A 16,867-nucleotide genomic window follows, 5' to 3' on the forward strand; every position below is an offset into this window, starting at 1 on the left:
CAGTCCTATCCGCTGACAAGGGTCTCCCCAGACTCGAGATATTGTGGGGTATCGGTAACGGGAGGATGCTGGGGAGTGAGAAGCGGGAAAGGGGTCTCGCGGACAGGGGCATGTGACGATTTCAAATGTGAAATTGACATGTGTCGGGTACGGGAACAACGGGATCTTTTTTTTCCCTCTTGCTCTCTAAATTCTCCTACCGAGCGGTGGCGGCAACAAGGAAAAAGGAAGAATGCGCTCGGGCTCTTCACAGACACAGACAACAAGATTTCGGATCGAAGGGAGATCAGGGCCGAGACCTTGTTGGAGGGGGAAAAAAAACCCAGGATCTACGCCAGAGAGGAACGGGTGGAGGAATGACTGGGGGAAAGGTGAGAGTCGGCTGTCCCCGGTGACATGACCCTTCGGAGCAACTCTGCGAGACATTTCACTGTTGTTCCTTGACTCTATCTGAGCGATGGACGGTGATGATGTGGCCATGGAAAGAAAACAATCCCGACAGCCTGGTTTTGGTTGGATTTGGGGCGGTGGAGAGCTAATCTGCTGTACGACTCGAACTGCAAAAACCCTTATGAGAATCCTGGCAGCTGAACCCCCAGATAAACAGTTTGAGGTCATTCTCTCCATCATTTGCGGGGAGAATGAGAGAAAAGAGAAGGTTTCTGCGCTCATCATGTATCATCTAGAATGCAGGAACAGGGGTGTGTGTGTAGGTGGTGTGTCGCTAAGATGGGCGTGTGTATGTGTGGGTAGGATTCGGACCCGCGTACTGCGTCCAACAAGTTAGACAACTTTGGCATTTTTGTCGAGTGTGGTGGTCCAATCAGAAGGGCAGGATTGGTGGTTCAAGACAGATTTCTCATGAGACTTCTTTTTCCTTTCCGTCTGATCTAACGTCGTGGTAGATCTCCGCAAGCCAAGCAGCCTGGCGGATCTGACGGGTGGACGGATGAAGCTTATCTCAACTTGGAAAGGAATGAGAAACCTGACGGGGAACAATGAGCTAACGGCCCGGCCGCTTGGACAACCGCTCAGTCTAGCCCCGACTGGGGGACAAGGCCATCAGGTTCCTGTCTTGTCTCTTTTCTTACCCTCTCTTTCGGTCGTCCGAGATGATTGATTGATAGCTACCCGGATCTAAGTACATGGATACAACATGATGGGAGAGGCTAAGACAAGCTATGCATTTCTGGGTCTGGGTGACCGACTGATGGTGATGTATTAATAGCCCTCTGACGTCTCCCTCACCTGCTTGCCCTGGGCCGTTCTTTTTTCTCATATTATTTGCTGCGTGGACTATTACTTTTTGTGCTCCTACCCACTGCACATCGTCGTCATAAGCTGTCATAATCAATACATCTCGACGACCGCTCTCATAGGATCTGATACCAGTTGTTACTACCACCGGCAGCTACCTCCACAACCACTCTGTCTACGAGATATCGGTATTTGTGTCCATCTACCTACTCCGACCGCCAAAATGAACGCCTGCCCATGTGCAAACTATTATAATGTATGCTTTCGCTATCGTCGCCTGAATCTTGGTGACGGATACTAACGGCTCTGACTTACATAGAGACCCAACCCGAACCGTTGCACAAATTACGTATCCAAGTTCGGCGAGCGGTGTAAGCTCTGCGTCGTGAGTCATATCCCCATTCCTCTCGGAATTTGTCAAATGTGCAATTTCTAATCAGCTCTCACAAATTCTCAGACAGTCAAGGACGGCCAGTCAATGACGCGAGGCTTGCTGCCCGAGGATGAGCTGTGGATGACTGCCACACCGGGGTACAATGACCAAGCTTATGGCAGCGGCGGTCAGGGATCCAAGAGTGGCAACAAGAAATCTGGGAGCAGCAGTGGCGGGTACATATCCTCGTGGTTGAGGAAGTGACTGAGGAAGATGAAGTGACTTTTGGCTTTTGTCGGAATATTGGTGCTGGAAACCATGACGCATAGGAAAGCCTTACTATAGGCTGGAGTTCACGGGGAAGGGATACTGGAGTCTTGGAGTTTTACTTTGGTTTTGTGATGGGATGGGAAAAGGCACAGACTGAACTTTGGGATTTTGGCAACTTGAGTGGAAGGGGCATTCAACTGGAACGATACCAAATATACTATAGACGGGGTAGGAACAATCAACACAGGACTTTATCATATACAATAACAGTTCATCAAGCATCAAAGCTATGCTCCCTCTTTACAATCCAAAAGTGATACCCCCATGCGCCGCCCCGTACCTAACTCCAAAAAAAAAAATGATCATATCTCATACTCAAAAGAAATGGTGGGCTTTTTTGTTCCCATCACACTCGTGAAGTTGGACCCCCCGGCCCTACCCAGTCTCAGTTCCCGCCAGCACGCCCAGACAATCAGTACAACCTCCTCTGATACCACCCCCTTTCTTCACCTTGCGCCAGTCTCATCAGCTCCTCCTTGATCCTCTTCCGTCTCTCCGCTCTGCTGATTGGTTTCTGTGGCCCTTCCTCCCCGTCTTCCCCTTCTTGCTCACCATCGTCTCCTTCTGTCTTCTTCTCAGCCTTCTTACTAGTCCTCATCCACCCAAGCAGCCCCCCCTCCTTCTTTTCCTTCTTCTCCACCTGCTTCTTCTCAGCCAGCACCTCCTCCTCAGTGGGAACAGTAGGAACAACAGAGATCACCACCTCCCTCTCCCGTTCCAGCTCCTTTTCCTTCTCCTCCTCCAACAAGATTTCTTTCAGTGGTCTCGGCGGGCGGGAGATATTCTCATCCTCGATGATCACTATCGTCCCATCCTCGAGCTCAGTGGTCGATTGCTTGAACCGATCAGGGAGGAAGATTTTGGGGGAGGGTTTAGGGCGGTTGATGCTCGCTCTAATTTCGCGGAGGGTGCGTTGTTGGATTGTGTACCCTGACAGGAAGAGAGCTAAAGTGAAGAAGAATACTATTTTGCGGAGGGGGTGGGGTGGAATGTTAGTGACATGGAACATGGGACACGGGAAGGACGGGTAGGTGCATACCGACGCCGGAGGAGACGGCTATGGAGACTTGGCTGGAGGTGAGGAGCATTGTTTTTTTTTTTTTTTTTGGTTTTTTGTTTTTTTGTGTGTGTGTGGGTATGTGTGTGTATGTGTGTGTGTGTCGTCTGTCCCTCGTTGCTCGTGTGTGCGTGTATGCTTGTGGTTCCCGAGAGGGTGAGGTATATATATATATATATTTATATGTATGTATGTATCAATAGAGGATGTTGTTGCTGCAACAGCTCAACGGAGAAGTCATCCATGGTTTGTTGAAGAGAGAGTGGTCACACTTGGATTTTGTACCCACCCACGCCAACCTTGGCTTGCGCCTCCAACCAAAAGAGCGAGGCGGCGGCGTGCCTTGGAACACCCCCGGTCTCAACACCACGAACCGCGGTTGGACGGGCAACAATCGGTTATCAGCTGTGTCTTGATCGACGCCGCCGCGCCGCGCGCGCCAAGCAAAAGCTGGGGGAAGCTCTTCTTCTTCTTGGCACCCTCTTTCCCCAAAGCCCCACATAAATTTCAATGTGGGGCACCATCTTTCGCGGCGCGCTCTGCGTCCTTCTCCAACAAATGTTCGCGATTCAAACATCCCAATCCCCATCCCCCCTCAAGCCGACCACACACAATCACAATGACCGACCGCAAACCCAAAACTTCTGAATTCCATCGCGCTGACGAACGCCGCTTTCTCGACGAGCGCGGCTCCTCGGGTCCCCTAGCCCCCAACGGCCTCAACCCAGCCACCATCCTCGAAAAAGCCGTCCGCGAGCGCATAGTCGATTCCTACTTTTACAAAGAGCAATGTTACGCCATCAACGAAGCGGACATTGTTGACAGGGTAGTTGAGCACGTCGACCACATCGGCGGCGTAACCGGGACGGTCCAAAAGCCCACGCCGTTCCTCTGCCTTGCCTTTAAACTCCTGCAGCTTGCACCAAACGATGATATCTTGAACGAGTATCTCAATTTCGGGGGTGAGAAGTTCAAGTATCTGAGGGCGTTGGCGGTGTTTTATATTAGGTTGACGAGGCAGGACAAGGATGTTTATACGAGGCTGGAGCCGTTCTTGGAGGACAGGAGGAAGTTGAGGAGGAAGGGGAGGAACGGGGTTAGTTTGACGTTCATGGATGAGTTTGTGGATGATTTGCTGGTCAAGGACAGGGTGTGTGCGACGAGTTTGTGGAAGATGAGGAGGAGGGATGTGTTGGAGGATTTGGAGCTGTTAGAGCCGAGGGTTAGTCCGTTGGGGAGTTTGGAGGATTTGCTTGAGGAGGAGGAGGAGGATGAGGAGATGAAGGATGGGGGAGAGGATAAAAATGGGAGGGATGGGAGTGGGGGTGAGAGGTCGAGGTCGAGGTCATATTCGAGGTCGAGATCAGCGGACAGGCGGGATTCAAGGTCGAGGTCATATTCGAGGTCTAGGTCGAGAACGAGATCGAGATCGAGATCAAGGTCAAGGTCAAGGTCAAGGTCAAGGTCAAGGTCAAGGTCAAGGTCAAGGTCAAGGTCTAGGTCTGGGAGGTATAGGTCACGGTCCAGGTCGGGATCGAGGCACAGGTCGCCATCACGCTCGAGGTCGAGGGGAGAGCGGTCAGATCACGACAGGATGGATATTGATAGGTCTGACAAGGACCGTGAGGAGGGCGAGGCAAGTCCTTGAACTCTGGAATCAAGGCAGGGGTGGAAAGGTATCAGGGTGGGTATCTTGAGGGTCTAAAGGACCGATCTGCATCTAGGCACAAACAAACATGCATACATGTACAATAATACCTTAAATCGCATATTCGTACAAAGTGCCTTATGTTCTGACCTCTTTGGCCACAGCATCCGCAACATCCAGCAGCCTTGCATCGTCCCAGTACTGCCCGATCAACTGCAGTCCTGCTGCTCCTTCGGTCGCCACCTTCATCGGCACGCTAATCGCTGGCAGGCCCGCCAAGCTGGCCGGCACAGTAAACACATCATTCATATACGCATCCACCGGCTGCTGCTCCATCACCCCCTTCAGCTTAGGAGCCAATGTCGGCGCTGTAGGACACAGCAGAAAGTCCACCTCCTCCGGTCCCCATTTGTCCTCCATCTCCACCTCCTCAGGCAAATCGCTCAGCTCAAACGTCTCCCTCTCTTGCAGCGGGTTCTCCAGCGCAAAAACCCTGTTGAAATCCCTCCTCACCAGTCTCCGCACTCGTTGCGCCTTTATAAAGTAGTTGTCCATCGCCTCTGAACTGAGGGTATATGAGCCCAGCAAGATCCGCCTCTTGACCTCCTCACCGAAACCCTTTCCTCTTGTCGAGGCGTAGAGAACACCTCCGGCTGATGCATCGCTTGCTCCCTCAGCGTCCCTCACTCCATAGCGTACCCCGTCGTATTTTGCCAGGTTGGAAGACGCCTCGGCCGGAGCAATGACGTAGTACGCCGCGAGGGCATGCTTAGTTGTCGGCAGCGACACTGGTACGATCCTAGCACCGGCATCTTGTAACCTCTTCGCAGCGGCAGCCCAGGCATCCCGGATCACGGGGTCGAGCTCGGCGATGTTGTACTCAAGTGGGATACCAAATTTCAGCCCTTCCAACTCTGTAGTTTGACCTTGTCGGCTGCGATACCCCCTTCGCTGAGCAGCGCATCTTTTCCTGGCCGCCGCAGTCAAACTCGTCGGATCATTGCTGTCGTGTTCCTTCCACAGCCCTCGCTCTCCAATAATCAACTCCTTTAGTGGGTTGATCTGCTTGCTGAGAAAGCCCACTGTGTCTAGGCTGTTGGCGTAAGGAATGACTCCATAGCGTGAGATCATTCCGTAGGAGGGTTTATACCCGATGATACCGGTGTATGCCGCTGGTAGTCTTACCGATCCACCCGTGTCTGTCCCGAGAGCAAGTTCTACCTCCCCGTTGGCTACTGCTACGGCGCTGCCTCCTGAGCTGCCGCCTGCTGATGTTTCTGGGGGGGTGTCTTGAGATACTGGACCATAGTTGGAGTATATCGAGTGGCTTCCCATGCCGAACTCATCGAGGTTAGTCTTGCCCGTAATCACTGCGCCGCGGGCGCGGAGCTGGGTAATGATTGTGGCTTCGATGGGGGAGACGTAAGATTTGGAGAGGATGCCGGAGGCACATGTTGTTGGGAGGCCTGGGATTGTGGTGGCTATGTTGTCTTTTACGGCGAGAGTGAACTGTTTTGGACTGGGAGAAGAAGACGGAGCCGGTGGGGGTGGTGGTGGTATTGGCTCGGCGGGGTGTGTAATGAAGTGGTTGAGAAGACGGCGTTGTGAGGTGAGGCTCACAACGCGCAGCCGGGCACCCCGGAGACCCGACCGGGATAGCATTGGGCTAGCTTTGAATATTACAGCCAACGATTTGTCGACTCAACTGGCTCAAACGGGGGCGTGGTCCGGCATCATTGAAGCTTGTCGAGATCGGGTTGATGCGTTGATGGTGTTGAAGATTGATAAGATTCATGAGCTTCGATAAGGGTTAGGGTGTGGCCCAAGCTCCTCAACCCTGGCCATTAAGGTTGCATTTCCACCGGGCATGACGTCGTCACCGAAACCCGATCTTGAGAATGGAGAGCCGCGGGGGGACGGATGAATAATCCACCTGACAGGAAACGGCCAGGAGCTTTCAGTTCAGCCGCTTGATAGATCACAAGCCACCAGGCGGTCCCCATGTGAAATTTGAGTTTGTGCCATTCCAAATCGTTTTGAGTGCTGAGGTCATCCCAGCTGCCGAGGTCAATTTCCAAATTCAGGGGACCTTTTGCACCCTTGATCGCATTAACCTCACTCCTGCGATTGCGGCATCCCCGTCGCAATTGTATGCATCGAGACTCTATTGGTAAATATCCGCTTCAAAATTCGAGAAAGCTGTTCTTTGTCGTTCCATGCGCGTGATTTGCAACCGCCAGGCACTCCGTTTGTAGTGAGGCGCAGCTTTGTTCACACCACCTCCCAATTACTAAGTGCCATGCCAAGAATCGTCCCATCACCATTGCGCTTTCTCAAATACGGCCTTGTAAGTGACGATGTCATACCATATAAGAGTGGAAACACATCATTTGTTCTCTTGGGCTCGTTAATTGACTTCTCGTTTTCACAGCCAAAACAACATTACCATCACCAGCAACCACTTAGAGCTTTATTCAGACCAACCCACCAATACCAATCTCTCAGACATCAGTCTCAAGGCCCGCGCCAGTCTCGCGGCGGTTACAACTACAACTACGACCACAACTCTTACCGTCAATACAGGCCTCCAAATCGCTGGTCTATCAAAAGACACATCGGCAAAGGCTACTTGGAAGCTCTCATCCTCATCTTCTTCCTCTACAAGTACAAGTACCCCAAAGCAATCATGTCCTCCTCCCTCATCCCCGACAACCCCGACGAGGTAATGGTCATCCGCGACCTCACCCCCAACGTCGCCATCTTTTCTGTACCCTTCTCCCGTTTCGGTAAAATCCCCATCGGCGGCCGCGGCACCGCTGTCCGCCTCACCTCTGGCTCCATCGCAGTCTTCTCCCCCGTCGCGCTGACGGAAGCCACCAAAGCCAAGATCGCTTCCTGGGGAGGTCAAGTCAAGTACCTGGTCGCGACGGACATTGAACACCACATCTTCCTCTCGGAATGGAAAAAAGCCTACCCCGCGGCGAAATTAATCGGCCCAGAAGGTCTCCCCGAAAAGCGCCTCAAAGTGAAGAACGACCCTAAAATCGGCCACGAACCGTTTGATATTGTCATTGGCAAAAACACATCCAGGCCGTACTCGGTAGATGCCGAGTTCGACAAAGACTTCGAGGTGGAGTATATCGCCTCCCACCCCAACAAGGAAGTGGTGTTTTTGTATAAACCGGACAAGGTGCTCATCGAGGCGGATTTGTTGTTTAATTTGCCTGCGACGGAGCAGTACTCCAAGGTACCGGAGGAGAAGAAGCCGAAGCCGGGGTTGTTGGGGGGATGGTTTATGGGGATGAACAGTACGGAGGGAGAGGCGAAGGGGATGAAGAGGTTTTTGTGGTGGGTTGTGAGCAGGGCAGATAGGGAGGGGTTCAATGAGATTGTGGGGAGGATGTATAGGGATTGGGATTTTGAGGTGATTGTGCCCTGTCATGGGGAGGTTATTGAAAAGGGGGCGAAGGAGGTCTGGGGCAGGGTGTTTGAGTGGCATTTGGAGGGGAAGAAGTGAGTGCTTTTCTTGCTGTCTTTTGGTAAATAGTGGTTGTTAATATGGAGGGGTTTTTCTTTGCAGGGGGTCACGTTTGTAAGATAGGTGGCTAATGGCCGTGATTAGGAAGAGCCTTTTGTGTTTTTGATGGGATAATGGGCGAGTGATTGTTTGTTAACACACCTGGAATTGGGCATTTATTGGGAATGCTATGTGGTTGCGAAACCTCGACATTGGGCAAGTGTGACAATCCGTCTTTGAGGATATGTTGGCTAGTGAGTTGATCGTCTGAGACATTGATGCAGGTACCGTCATCTTACCACTCGGGTGTTGTACCCGGACTGGTGACACATATCAGATCTCAAACATACAGTGGCAACTAAAGCATCATTGACAGGCTTGGGCTTACCAGGCTACGAAAAAGGGTTGGCTAGTGTTAGGCTTGGTTCTCACGGTTCTGTCCTTGTTGTGGACTTTCTGGATCACTGTTGCAGTTGTGGTGGACAACCTGGCCCATCTGCGGTCTCGCAGTTACTACAGTTTTTGCTGTTGGGCCTAGGGTGGTCCTTATCCATATTGCCGTCGTCCTGACGATGGCCAGCCCTGCCCCTGAACAGGGCACCCGCTTCTCCAGTTGTTTTGCCGGTCCTGCAGCCAGGACCGGTGTTGACATTGCTACTGCCACCCTTGCTGCCGTCGCCGCGGCAACTCGCCGTTCCTGGGTTACGCAACCCAATTCTAGCTCCGTAGTCTCCATCACATCTAGTCAACCCGGACCTTCTAGTTAACACGGCATTTCTGGTCAACCCGATACATCTAGTCAACCCGGCATTTCTAGTCAACCCTCTACAGTTATCATACATATCGACCGCATTGGACTGCAGACTCGCTTGCCATGTCTTTTAATAAAACCAGACGGAACTGGAAGTAAAGTAGAGTTACTCACTGCTACTTCCCTTGAAGCTCGGGGCATATCTTATATCAAACACCACTAGCTTACGATATGGTTGATGGAAGTTGAACATACATCCTCTTGGAACCATGGAACTAAGATACAAGGTCTTTCCGTTAAGTCTTGGTTAATTCTGTCTTTGTTAGAGTACTTAACTATGAAGTCTTTAAATCGGATCAACGCCTTCTCTCAACATCCCTGATCTAAGGTAGGCGAGAAGTTGGAGCAAATAAGGCCCTTGTTAGTATTCATTTACACAGCTCTAGCTCCGCTCTACAGATTCTTCCTGATTCATTAGCATTATAGTTATTCTATTAACTAGCATCGTGTATTGACTTTCCATCAGCTCATCAATAAATGTCTTTATCGTCTACAGACAAGAATATAGCTCAGCAGTGCTCACAAGTGTGAAAGGTACCAACTTGATAGTGTTTGCTAATGCAAAAAGAACTGAAAGCAGCGTTCACACATAATGTCTTCGTGAGAGTAAGATAGGGGATTCTTCGAGGAATATTGTATGTTGAGAGGGCTGTTGTCCTTGGGGGTTCATGAGCATTTGATTGGGTTTCTTTCCGGATTTTCTTCCTACAATGTCTTCTCTCCTTGTGGAGTGGGATTGATGGGGAACGTTATCTGAAGTTGATGGGTTTATTGGGACGTTGGCGACACGAGTAAGGGGTTGGTTGATAATAGGACCTAAGCCGATGGCAGCAAAATTATAAGGAAGGCCAGCAGTGCTCTCGAGGACAAAATCCAGAATCCACCCGCATTCAGACATCAATATAGCATGTATTTATCAATATCAGTGGCAGGTGCAATGGGCCTACAGTTCCTGCTTTAAATTTGGAGTTCCTGGTGGCAGCTCATAGCTCATAGAAAACAACCAAGATTTCCCCTTTAATTTGATGACTTGCTGCTACACACCTTGCGACATGAATCCATCCAACTGACCTGCAATATAGTCCGGGAGCATGGACACATAAATGTCTGTCGTTTCTGACAAAAGTGTTTATCAGCATTTGCACATACCTAAAAATTAAACCTCAACAACGCTTACAAACAAATGTCTTTATCGTTTAAAATCATATGAATTAAAACTCAGCAGCACTCACACACAAATATTTTCATCGTTTATAAACGAAAAAAATTAAATTTAGCAGTGCTCACAAGTGCAAAATGCATAATCCAGCAGTGCTTACACATAAATGAATGTCTTAAATCGTTTAAAAGAAAAAAACAAAATACTACTCACCAGCACTCACACACGAACATCTTCTCCGTCTACAAACAACAAACTAAAACTTAGCAGCGCTCACAAGTGTAAAGTTTAGAATCCAGCAGCGTTTACATATGATGTCTTAGTCGTTCAAAAACAAAAACCAAAAAAAAAAACTCAGCAGCATTCACAAATGATGTCTTTATCGTTTAAAAACGCAAAAACAAAAACTCAGCAGCGTTCACAAACGATCTCTCATGTTGAAGCTTGGATGACGATTGTTCAAACATACTTACCTTTAAAAAATCTATGCCAATGCCATGTAGACTTCATTCAAAAGACTTCAAATGCAGCATTTTTGACCAGTTTGGGGGGAGGTAATGTAGGGCTTTGCAGGGCTGTGTGAGACCCCTTTTGGCCCCCATGTCAAGCAGGCAAAACTCCATTTTGGTCAACTCTTACAGCCTCAGTTGTGAACATGGCGTGTTTGAAGCTTGGTGTTGAGGCTTTTTGGCGTTGAACTGAGGTTTAAGGGCTGTATTTCTGACTGTGTGTAATGTTTTAATAGCCTCAAAGAGGTCTACCATATGGGATTTGAGGCTCGAGCAATGCATCATCCCACACAAGAAGGCCTCACAAGCCATTAAAATTGTGGATCTCTATGCATTAATATGCAACATTATGTTGCTGAAGGACATCCAACTACCTCTTTCTAGCCTCCCCTGAAGCGGAGAAAACAGATTTCTGTGACGTTTTCAGACCTCGGTTGTGGAAATCCTTGGATTTGATGCCTACAATCGACAATAACGCCCACAGCCAAGGATCACAGGTCTCAAACGTAGGACTGGACGTCCAAATAGCTACATCAAGTCACAAAAAGACCTCAAAAAGTCATAGATAAATGTCCGCATGTATTTGAATGTCTACAACGCTATGAATTCCCTCCCCCCCAAACTCCTCGCCATTTACCCCCTATAAAAACAAAAGCAACATGTCCACGAATATTGCGCCCAAGTCGACGTGCAAATTATTTTTTAAGATCTCCACGATATCCTCCGAGGCCTCAGAATAAAACTATCATGCACGGGAAAAACGAAAATTGCACGAGAAAGCCCAAAAGAAAAGGCGACAACAACTTGGAAACGGCTCAGAAGCCGTCGTACTCGAAAGCAGCGGCGTATTCGGGGATGGTGCCCTTCATAAAGGCGTCATCTCTGTCCGCCTGAAGCTCCATCTTCTCCGGGTCGATGAAACGGGCGGTCAGAGCGAACCGTCGCTTTCCCTCTGGGGTGACGGCGTGCTGCAAGGCTGAGTGTTAGAGACAGGTACACAAGTTGCGGTCAGGGAAGGAAGAGCGCACCTCGTACAGCTTCTGGATGGTGCACCCAGCCATCACCATCATATCACCGTGCTTCATCTCCACCTCCAGAATATCCTTGTGGTTTTTCTTCCCACCGGTTCTGGTGAAACCATTGGTTTCGAAACCCTTGTTTCGCTTGGGGCGAAACCTCATCGTGCACGGCGACCCAAGTGATAGAGCGGCGACAACAGGGCCAAGCTCCTTTTCACCATCATCATGATACTGTGGAATGATAGGTTAGTACACTACAGTAACGTCGCCAGCAACGGTAACATACATTAATCTTATCATCCTCCATATAGCCCAGGGCGAGCAGCTCATTGAAGCTTTGGCTATGAGCATCAAGGTTGGTGATGGTATCATCACCAATCTTATGATCAGCCGGGAAGTTTGCCGTGGCAGAAGACACGGCAACATTCTTGGCCCAGTCAAGACGCTTGAGAGCCTTGAGAATGGCAGCGGGGGCCTCGGCGAAGCCCTTGGACTGTACCGAGACTCCAAACTTGTAGCGGGCACCCTTGGAAATCATTGTCAGTTTGATACCCAACAATCTGACATAAGTGTTGGACTTACAAAGTTCTGCTGGAAGTGGCGGGTTAAACCTTCAAGCTTGTCTGGAAGAGGGTCAGTATGATCTCCCTACTGGAAACGACATGGAATGAGTATGACTTACGACCAGCGACGGCAGCGGGGTTCCTCTTCAGACCAATATCCTCCACCTCCAAAGACCTGAATAGCTCATCTGGGCCACCAGGCCTGGCGTTGATGACCTCATTCGACTGAAAAATTGTGAAGGAGCCAATAATACGTTCCTTGGCGTCGGTCAGGAAGAACTGACGAACGTTATAGCCTCCAAGGCCCATAACAGATGATCGAATGGCATATTTCTCAAGCCAGATGGTGGTGAGGGCATCGTTGGCTTGATGGCGTGATCTTCTGGACGCCATCTGCTTTGTGAAGGCCTCAACCTCAGCCTCAAGCTCTGCCTGAGGGAATGGAGTCATGGGGGCTGCCTTCTTGAACCCGCACCCTGGGATCTCGCACTGCAGCCAGTTCCAGTACCGACGTCTGCAGGCATGATGGCACTGGGGGCAGACAAACCCTCCGCGAAGACCCAGTTCTGTGCCGTGGTGCTGAGAATTGACGGCGGGCAACTCGGGCATGAGCGAGGGAATGGTTCCCGTGAAAGGCTGGCGCTCGTCAAGAAAGGCTTGGTTGTAGGCCAGAGCATCGAGGTCGACCAGTTGGCCGGGCAACATACGATAGTACATGTTGCAGCCGTATTGGAGGCAGAACCATCCAATGGTAAAAATTTGTTTACTCTCCTGGTGACAGGAAGAGCAAACTCTCATGGGACAAGTGACCGGAGTCACGATCTCCTCCTGCCCAGCAGGAATCCACCAAGACGGCGTGAAGGGGTTGGCTTTTTCGAACCGAATACGCCAGACTGAAAAGATCCTCTGAGTCTCAGGGTTCCTCAGAATCTCTTTCCACATGTATGTGATGTGGAACCAGTCGAGAACAGCGTAAGGGGCAGGCGGCTGGCAAGGGTAAAGCGGATGATTCTCACCTTCAAAGTGGGTTAGCATGCTCTGGTTCATGGAAAACCTGAATTTCACTCACCCGCAATGATAGCAATCAAAGTACGTTGCTCGTAAGCGTTCTTGATGGATCGAACGTTGGTGGCGTTGTCATCGGCGTCGCGACCACGAACCATTACGCTTCCTTCTCTCACTCGGCCACCCCCACTGTACCTAAGTTAGCAACCATAGTACACACTACAAGGGCCTACGGACTCGAAGAAGGTGGACCAGGATGAGAGTACTTACACAGCCGAAATGACAACGCTTTGGTGGAAGACATCGCCCTTTTCGACCTCCAAGTCAATCAGAAATCCCTTGGCAAGCAGACCGATGTTGTAGAGACTGCTCTTGTAGGACTTGTAGTAAGGGAGGGCCTCGCATAACCCCCCGCGGAACCTCGAGTGAATTGGAGGCGGGCCACGAGGGGCAGGCCTGGCAACAGGGACACGAGGGGCGAGCTTGACAATAGAGGCGCGAGGGGCGAGCTTGACAACAGGGGCAGTCTCTTCATCCTTGTCGGCGACAGGCGCGATAGCCAGGTCAATCTTGATGTTGGCGGCCTGGGGGATGATGTCGTCAATGTCTGGGTACTGAGCCGCGTCCCAGATAGGACTGTGAGGGTCAATCGCGGGTAGGCCGACCACGGGAGAGCCCACCGCAGGACGACTGGCGACAAATGGGTAGACACTCGAGTCCCAAATTGGCATTTGAGAAGCCAGAGCACCACTGTTGTGGTTGTAAAAAGGCAGCGGCTGTCCGGCCTGATGGGCGGGGTTGGGATGGACGAAAGGGTCGACCATCGGAGGGTTAACCAATGGAGAGTTGGCCGCGAGAAGGTTGACCACGGGCGGGATAGCGACAAAGGGGTAGGCGGCGGGATGATAGCTTTGGGTGTGAGGGTTGTACCAGTTCTGGTCAAACACCGGTTCATTCATAAAAAATTGCTGGTGGGCCAAGAAGGGGTCGACGGCACCATGGTGAGTTGCGGCTTGATGGTTAACGATGGCCCTCAGGTTGAACATGATCTTTTCAACGTAATATTCCGAGGGCACATTGGCCAGTTGCATATCCATTGTGTCTGCTTGCATGTGGAACGGAATGACGGACTTGGCCTCGTGCTTTTCGGCTGCAGCTGGGTAGAGAGGCACGTTTTCGCGCTCCAGGTTGGGGTCAATGTTATTCTCGACATTGGCGCCACACTCGGCATTGACGACAAAGTCAGCGTTCATGTCAACCCTGACGACAATCTCATGCTCGGCGTCAACTTCGTGTTCGACATCAATTCCGTGCTCGGCATCGATGTCAATCTCAGCCTCGTCATTGACATCCTTGGAGTGAATCTCGGAGAATTCCCGAGTCCGCAAGCGCTTGCTGATAGATTTGGTAACCGCACGCGAATCCTCAAACTCGGGAGTGTCTTCCCGGGACCGCTTGTTGGCCCGCGGGAAGTCGTCAAAGACACCAAACCCCTGAATGATGCTCGTCAACTTCTCTGTGGCTCGCAAGGCAGCCTGGCGCTTGGGCCTGCCAGAGACAGGCATGACAGGAGACGAGGGAGCTGAGCTCAGGGGCGAGGAGACGCTGGCAAAGACACCGTCAGCCTCAGGGGAGCTTGTGCCGGTCACCTCGATGGTCATTTCAGACATCGCTGCCAGATGTGTGCAAGTCAGCTCTGCGAGGTCGGCGAAGTAGGTAATTGGGCTGGATAGAGGTTAGTGTATAGACTCGAACAAAAAAGGGGAGCCAATGAGAGGAAATTCAGGTGCTCGCAGGCATCGCGATGAACCAAAAAAAACACTCTCCGTTGACGTCCCCAATGTGAAAAGAAGAACCAAGACTTGCCTTGTGAGCCCTGTCGCGGGTTAAGAATAGGGTATAAGACTGATTGCTGGGCAGTCGGGGCTTGATGGCTGTTTGTCTCTTGCTTCTACTGGCTCTTGTCAAAACAGACTCTGAACAGTACCAATCATTTGGCAAAGCAGAAAAAAAGATACTACGACTTTCGCAAGAGTTTGAACCGCTCCACGCAGGGAGAAAATCCTGAGTGGTCATGTAGTTGCTCTGCCCATCTTTGGCCATTTCTCATTGGCTGAGGTCTTTGAGATGATATTGGGATGGTATAGAAGGTGGAATGAGGAGTTTTCTCGAAGCAAAATGACTTACCGCAAGGTCCGATTGGGCTGGGAGGATCTGGGGGACTGTGAGGTTGCGCCGTGTTAGCCGCCAAGATCAACTGTGGCTTAAATACTGTTGTGCAGAGGGTATCATCCACAGAAGTCATAATGAACCGTCGAAGACATTTTGAATTCACGATAATTCGTGACGACGCGCGCGATAATCGTGGAGGAGTGTAGGGGAATTCAACTTACTCGACGTTCACGAACGGTGCTCGCAAGCGAGCAGGCGGAGGTGGGAGGGTTCGGTGGTGTTGAGAAGAAGTAGAAAGGGAAAGGAAAAGGAATCAAATAGGTTGGGGAGGGTAGAGTAGCAGGGAGGTGGTCCAGGCCCCAGGTCCCAGGCACCACTCGTGCCTTCCGTCTTCACTAGCATATAACAATGAAGAAAAACTCTTCGAGCCTCGTGGATAGCTGCGGAAGGTGGGAGGGAAGGAGGAAGGACTCTGGTACTGTGTAGACTAAGGGCTGGGGGCTGGCTATCTATCCTATGGACGACTGAGGCAAGATTTGCTCTTGCTGTTCGTCCCATCCTGAACATTACAGGACAGCAAATCTCTTCAGCAGATATGTCTATCTCGGACGCGTCTTAGAGACTCAGAAGATTAGACGAGATGATACTGGTGCTGTGATGCGTTGTTTGAAAGTGAATAATAATGACGAAGGTTGCTTGTTAATATATTGGTTTAGCTGATCTCTGTTTGATTACTTTGAACATATTGAGTCAGTTTCCTCATCAATTCACCCCCCAAAGTGTTTTCAGGCCAAGTACTCCTGCGTCCTCTTTGATAGTCTTGAGTCTATGGAGATACGCAAGAAGTCGAGCATAAGATCACCCGTCCTCTATGCGCAGGGAAAGAGGTGGGTTCTTCCCAAGGTCTTTGAATTGTGTGCACTGTGCCATGATCGCCGACGAAGTAAGGACCGACCCCTTCCCCTGAACAGGGAGCAAGAGCGACTGGGCTCAACGGCACCGAATTACGTCATTCCGCTCCTTACTTCGCCAGGCAGCCACGGATTGCAATGCGCTTTTGAAAATCGAGTCAAGTCCCAGAATCATTCACCTATATCTATATTATTGTCTCTTTTCTGTTAGGTGCTGTGAGAAGACAAAATATAATGGAGGGAGTATGTGAGAGGAACGGACTGCCTACATTGTAGATGTTGTCTGCTCTGTGAGACATGACCAGAGCGGAGTTTCAGGCACATGGAAGCCTCGTGTGAGAGGAGTCGTCTGAAACCGTAACCCTGTAGAACTTGAGGCTCTGCGGGAGATCGAAGCCAAGCTTTTTCATATCTCGGATCATCCGATGTGGAAGGAGAGATGGAGCCCTGCTACCAACTCACCTCATATGTGAAGTTTGCCCTCTTGGTGAGAGCATACCAACAACTCACTTGTTTTCTTCTTTCAAAACGGTAGA

The 16,867-nt window shown here is 50.6% G+C and overlaps 6 protein-coding genes across 6 annotated transcripts; 3 read left to right on the forward strand and 3 right to left on the reverse strand.

The window, feature by feature from the left end:
* The first annotated feature begins 978 nt into the window (after positions 1-978).
* Positions 979-2,184, forward strand: QC762_117210 (uncharacterized protein). Its single transcript, XM_062886148.1, has 3 exons — positions 979-1,513; positions 1,577-1,642; positions 1,715-2,184. The coding sequence occupies exons 1-3, from the start codon at positions 1,481-1,483 to the stop codon at positions 1,892-1,894; spliced, it is 279 nt and encodes a 92-aa protein (XP_062749202.1). The 5' UTR covers positions 979-1,480; the 3' UTR covers positions 1,895-2,184.
* QC762_117220 (uncharacterized protein) lies at positions 2,143-3,343 on the reverse strand. Its single transcript, XM_062886149.1, has 2 exons — positions 3,000-3,343; positions 2,143-2,923 (listed from the first exon to the last, which is right to left on the reverse strand). The coding sequence occupies exons 1-2, from the start codon at positions 3,046-3,048 to the stop codon at positions 2,373-2,375; spliced, it is 600 nt and encodes a 199-aa protein (XP_062749203.1). The 5' UTR covers positions 3,049-3,343; the 3' UTR covers positions 2,143-2,372.
* Positions 3,344-3,636: 293 nt separating this feature from the next.
* Positions 3,637-4,665, forward strand: QC762_117230 (uncharacterized protein; the record flags this gene model as incomplete). The annotated part of the gene is made up of 1 exon (XM_062886150.1): positions 3,637-4,665. One exon carries the CDS (start codon positions 3,637-3,639, stop codon positions 4,663-4,665), a length of 1,029 nt encoding a protein of 342 aa, XP_062749204.1.
* A 138-nt stretch (positions 4,666-4,803) lies between these two features.
* On the reverse strand, positions 4,804-6,327 carry HER2 (Trimeric GatFAB AmidoTransferase(AdT) complex subunit; the record flags this gene model as incomplete). Its single annotated transcript, XM_062886151.1, has 1 exon — positions 4,804-6,327. The coding sequence occupies one exon, from the start codon at positions 6,325-6,327 to the stop codon at positions 4,804-4,806; it is 1,524 nt and encodes a 507-aa protein (XP_062749205.1).
* A 260-nt stretch (positions 6,328-6,587) lies between these two features.
* Positions 6,588-8,972, forward strand: QC762_117250 (uncharacterized protein). Its single transcript, XM_062886152.1, has 2 exons — positions 6,588-7,012; positions 7,097-8,972. The coding sequence occupies exons 1-2, from the start codon at positions 6,965-6,967 to the stop codon at positions 8,180-8,182; spliced, it is 1,134 nt and encodes a 377-aa protein (XP_062749206.1). The 5' UTR covers positions 6,588-6,964; the 3' UTR covers positions 8,183-8,972.
* A 2,323-nt stretch (positions 8,973-11,295) lies between these two features.
* Positions 11,296-15,861, reverse strand: QC762_117260 (uncharacterized protein). The gene is made up of 11 exons (XM_062886153.1): positions 15,642-15,861; positions 15,436-15,470; positions 15,115-15,199; positions 13,758-14,973; positions 13,519-13,730; positions 13,313-13,437; positions 12,363-13,259; positions 12,263-12,303; positions 11,967-12,206; positions 11,726-11,911; positions 11,296-11,629 (listed from the first exon to the last, which is right to left on the reverse strand). The coding sequence occupies exons 4-11, from the start codon at positions 14,916-14,918 to the stop codon at positions 11,477-11,479; spliced, it is 3,015 nt and encodes a 1,004-aa protein (XP_062749207.1). The 5' UTR covers positions 14,919-14,973; positions 15,115-15,199; positions 15,436-15,470; positions 15,642-15,861; the 3' UTR covers positions 11,296-11,476.
* Between the last annotated feature and the right edge of the window lie 1,006 nt (positions 15,862-16,867).

This window comes from Podospora pseudocomata (genome assembly GCF_035222375.1).
Source record: "Podospora pseudocomata strain CBS 415.72m chromosome 1 map unlocalized CBS415.72m_1, whole genome shotgun sequence".
Classification (NCBI taxonomy): Eukaryota; Fungi; Ascomycota; class Sordariomycetes; order Sordariales; family Podosporaceae; genus Podospora; species Podospora pseudocomata.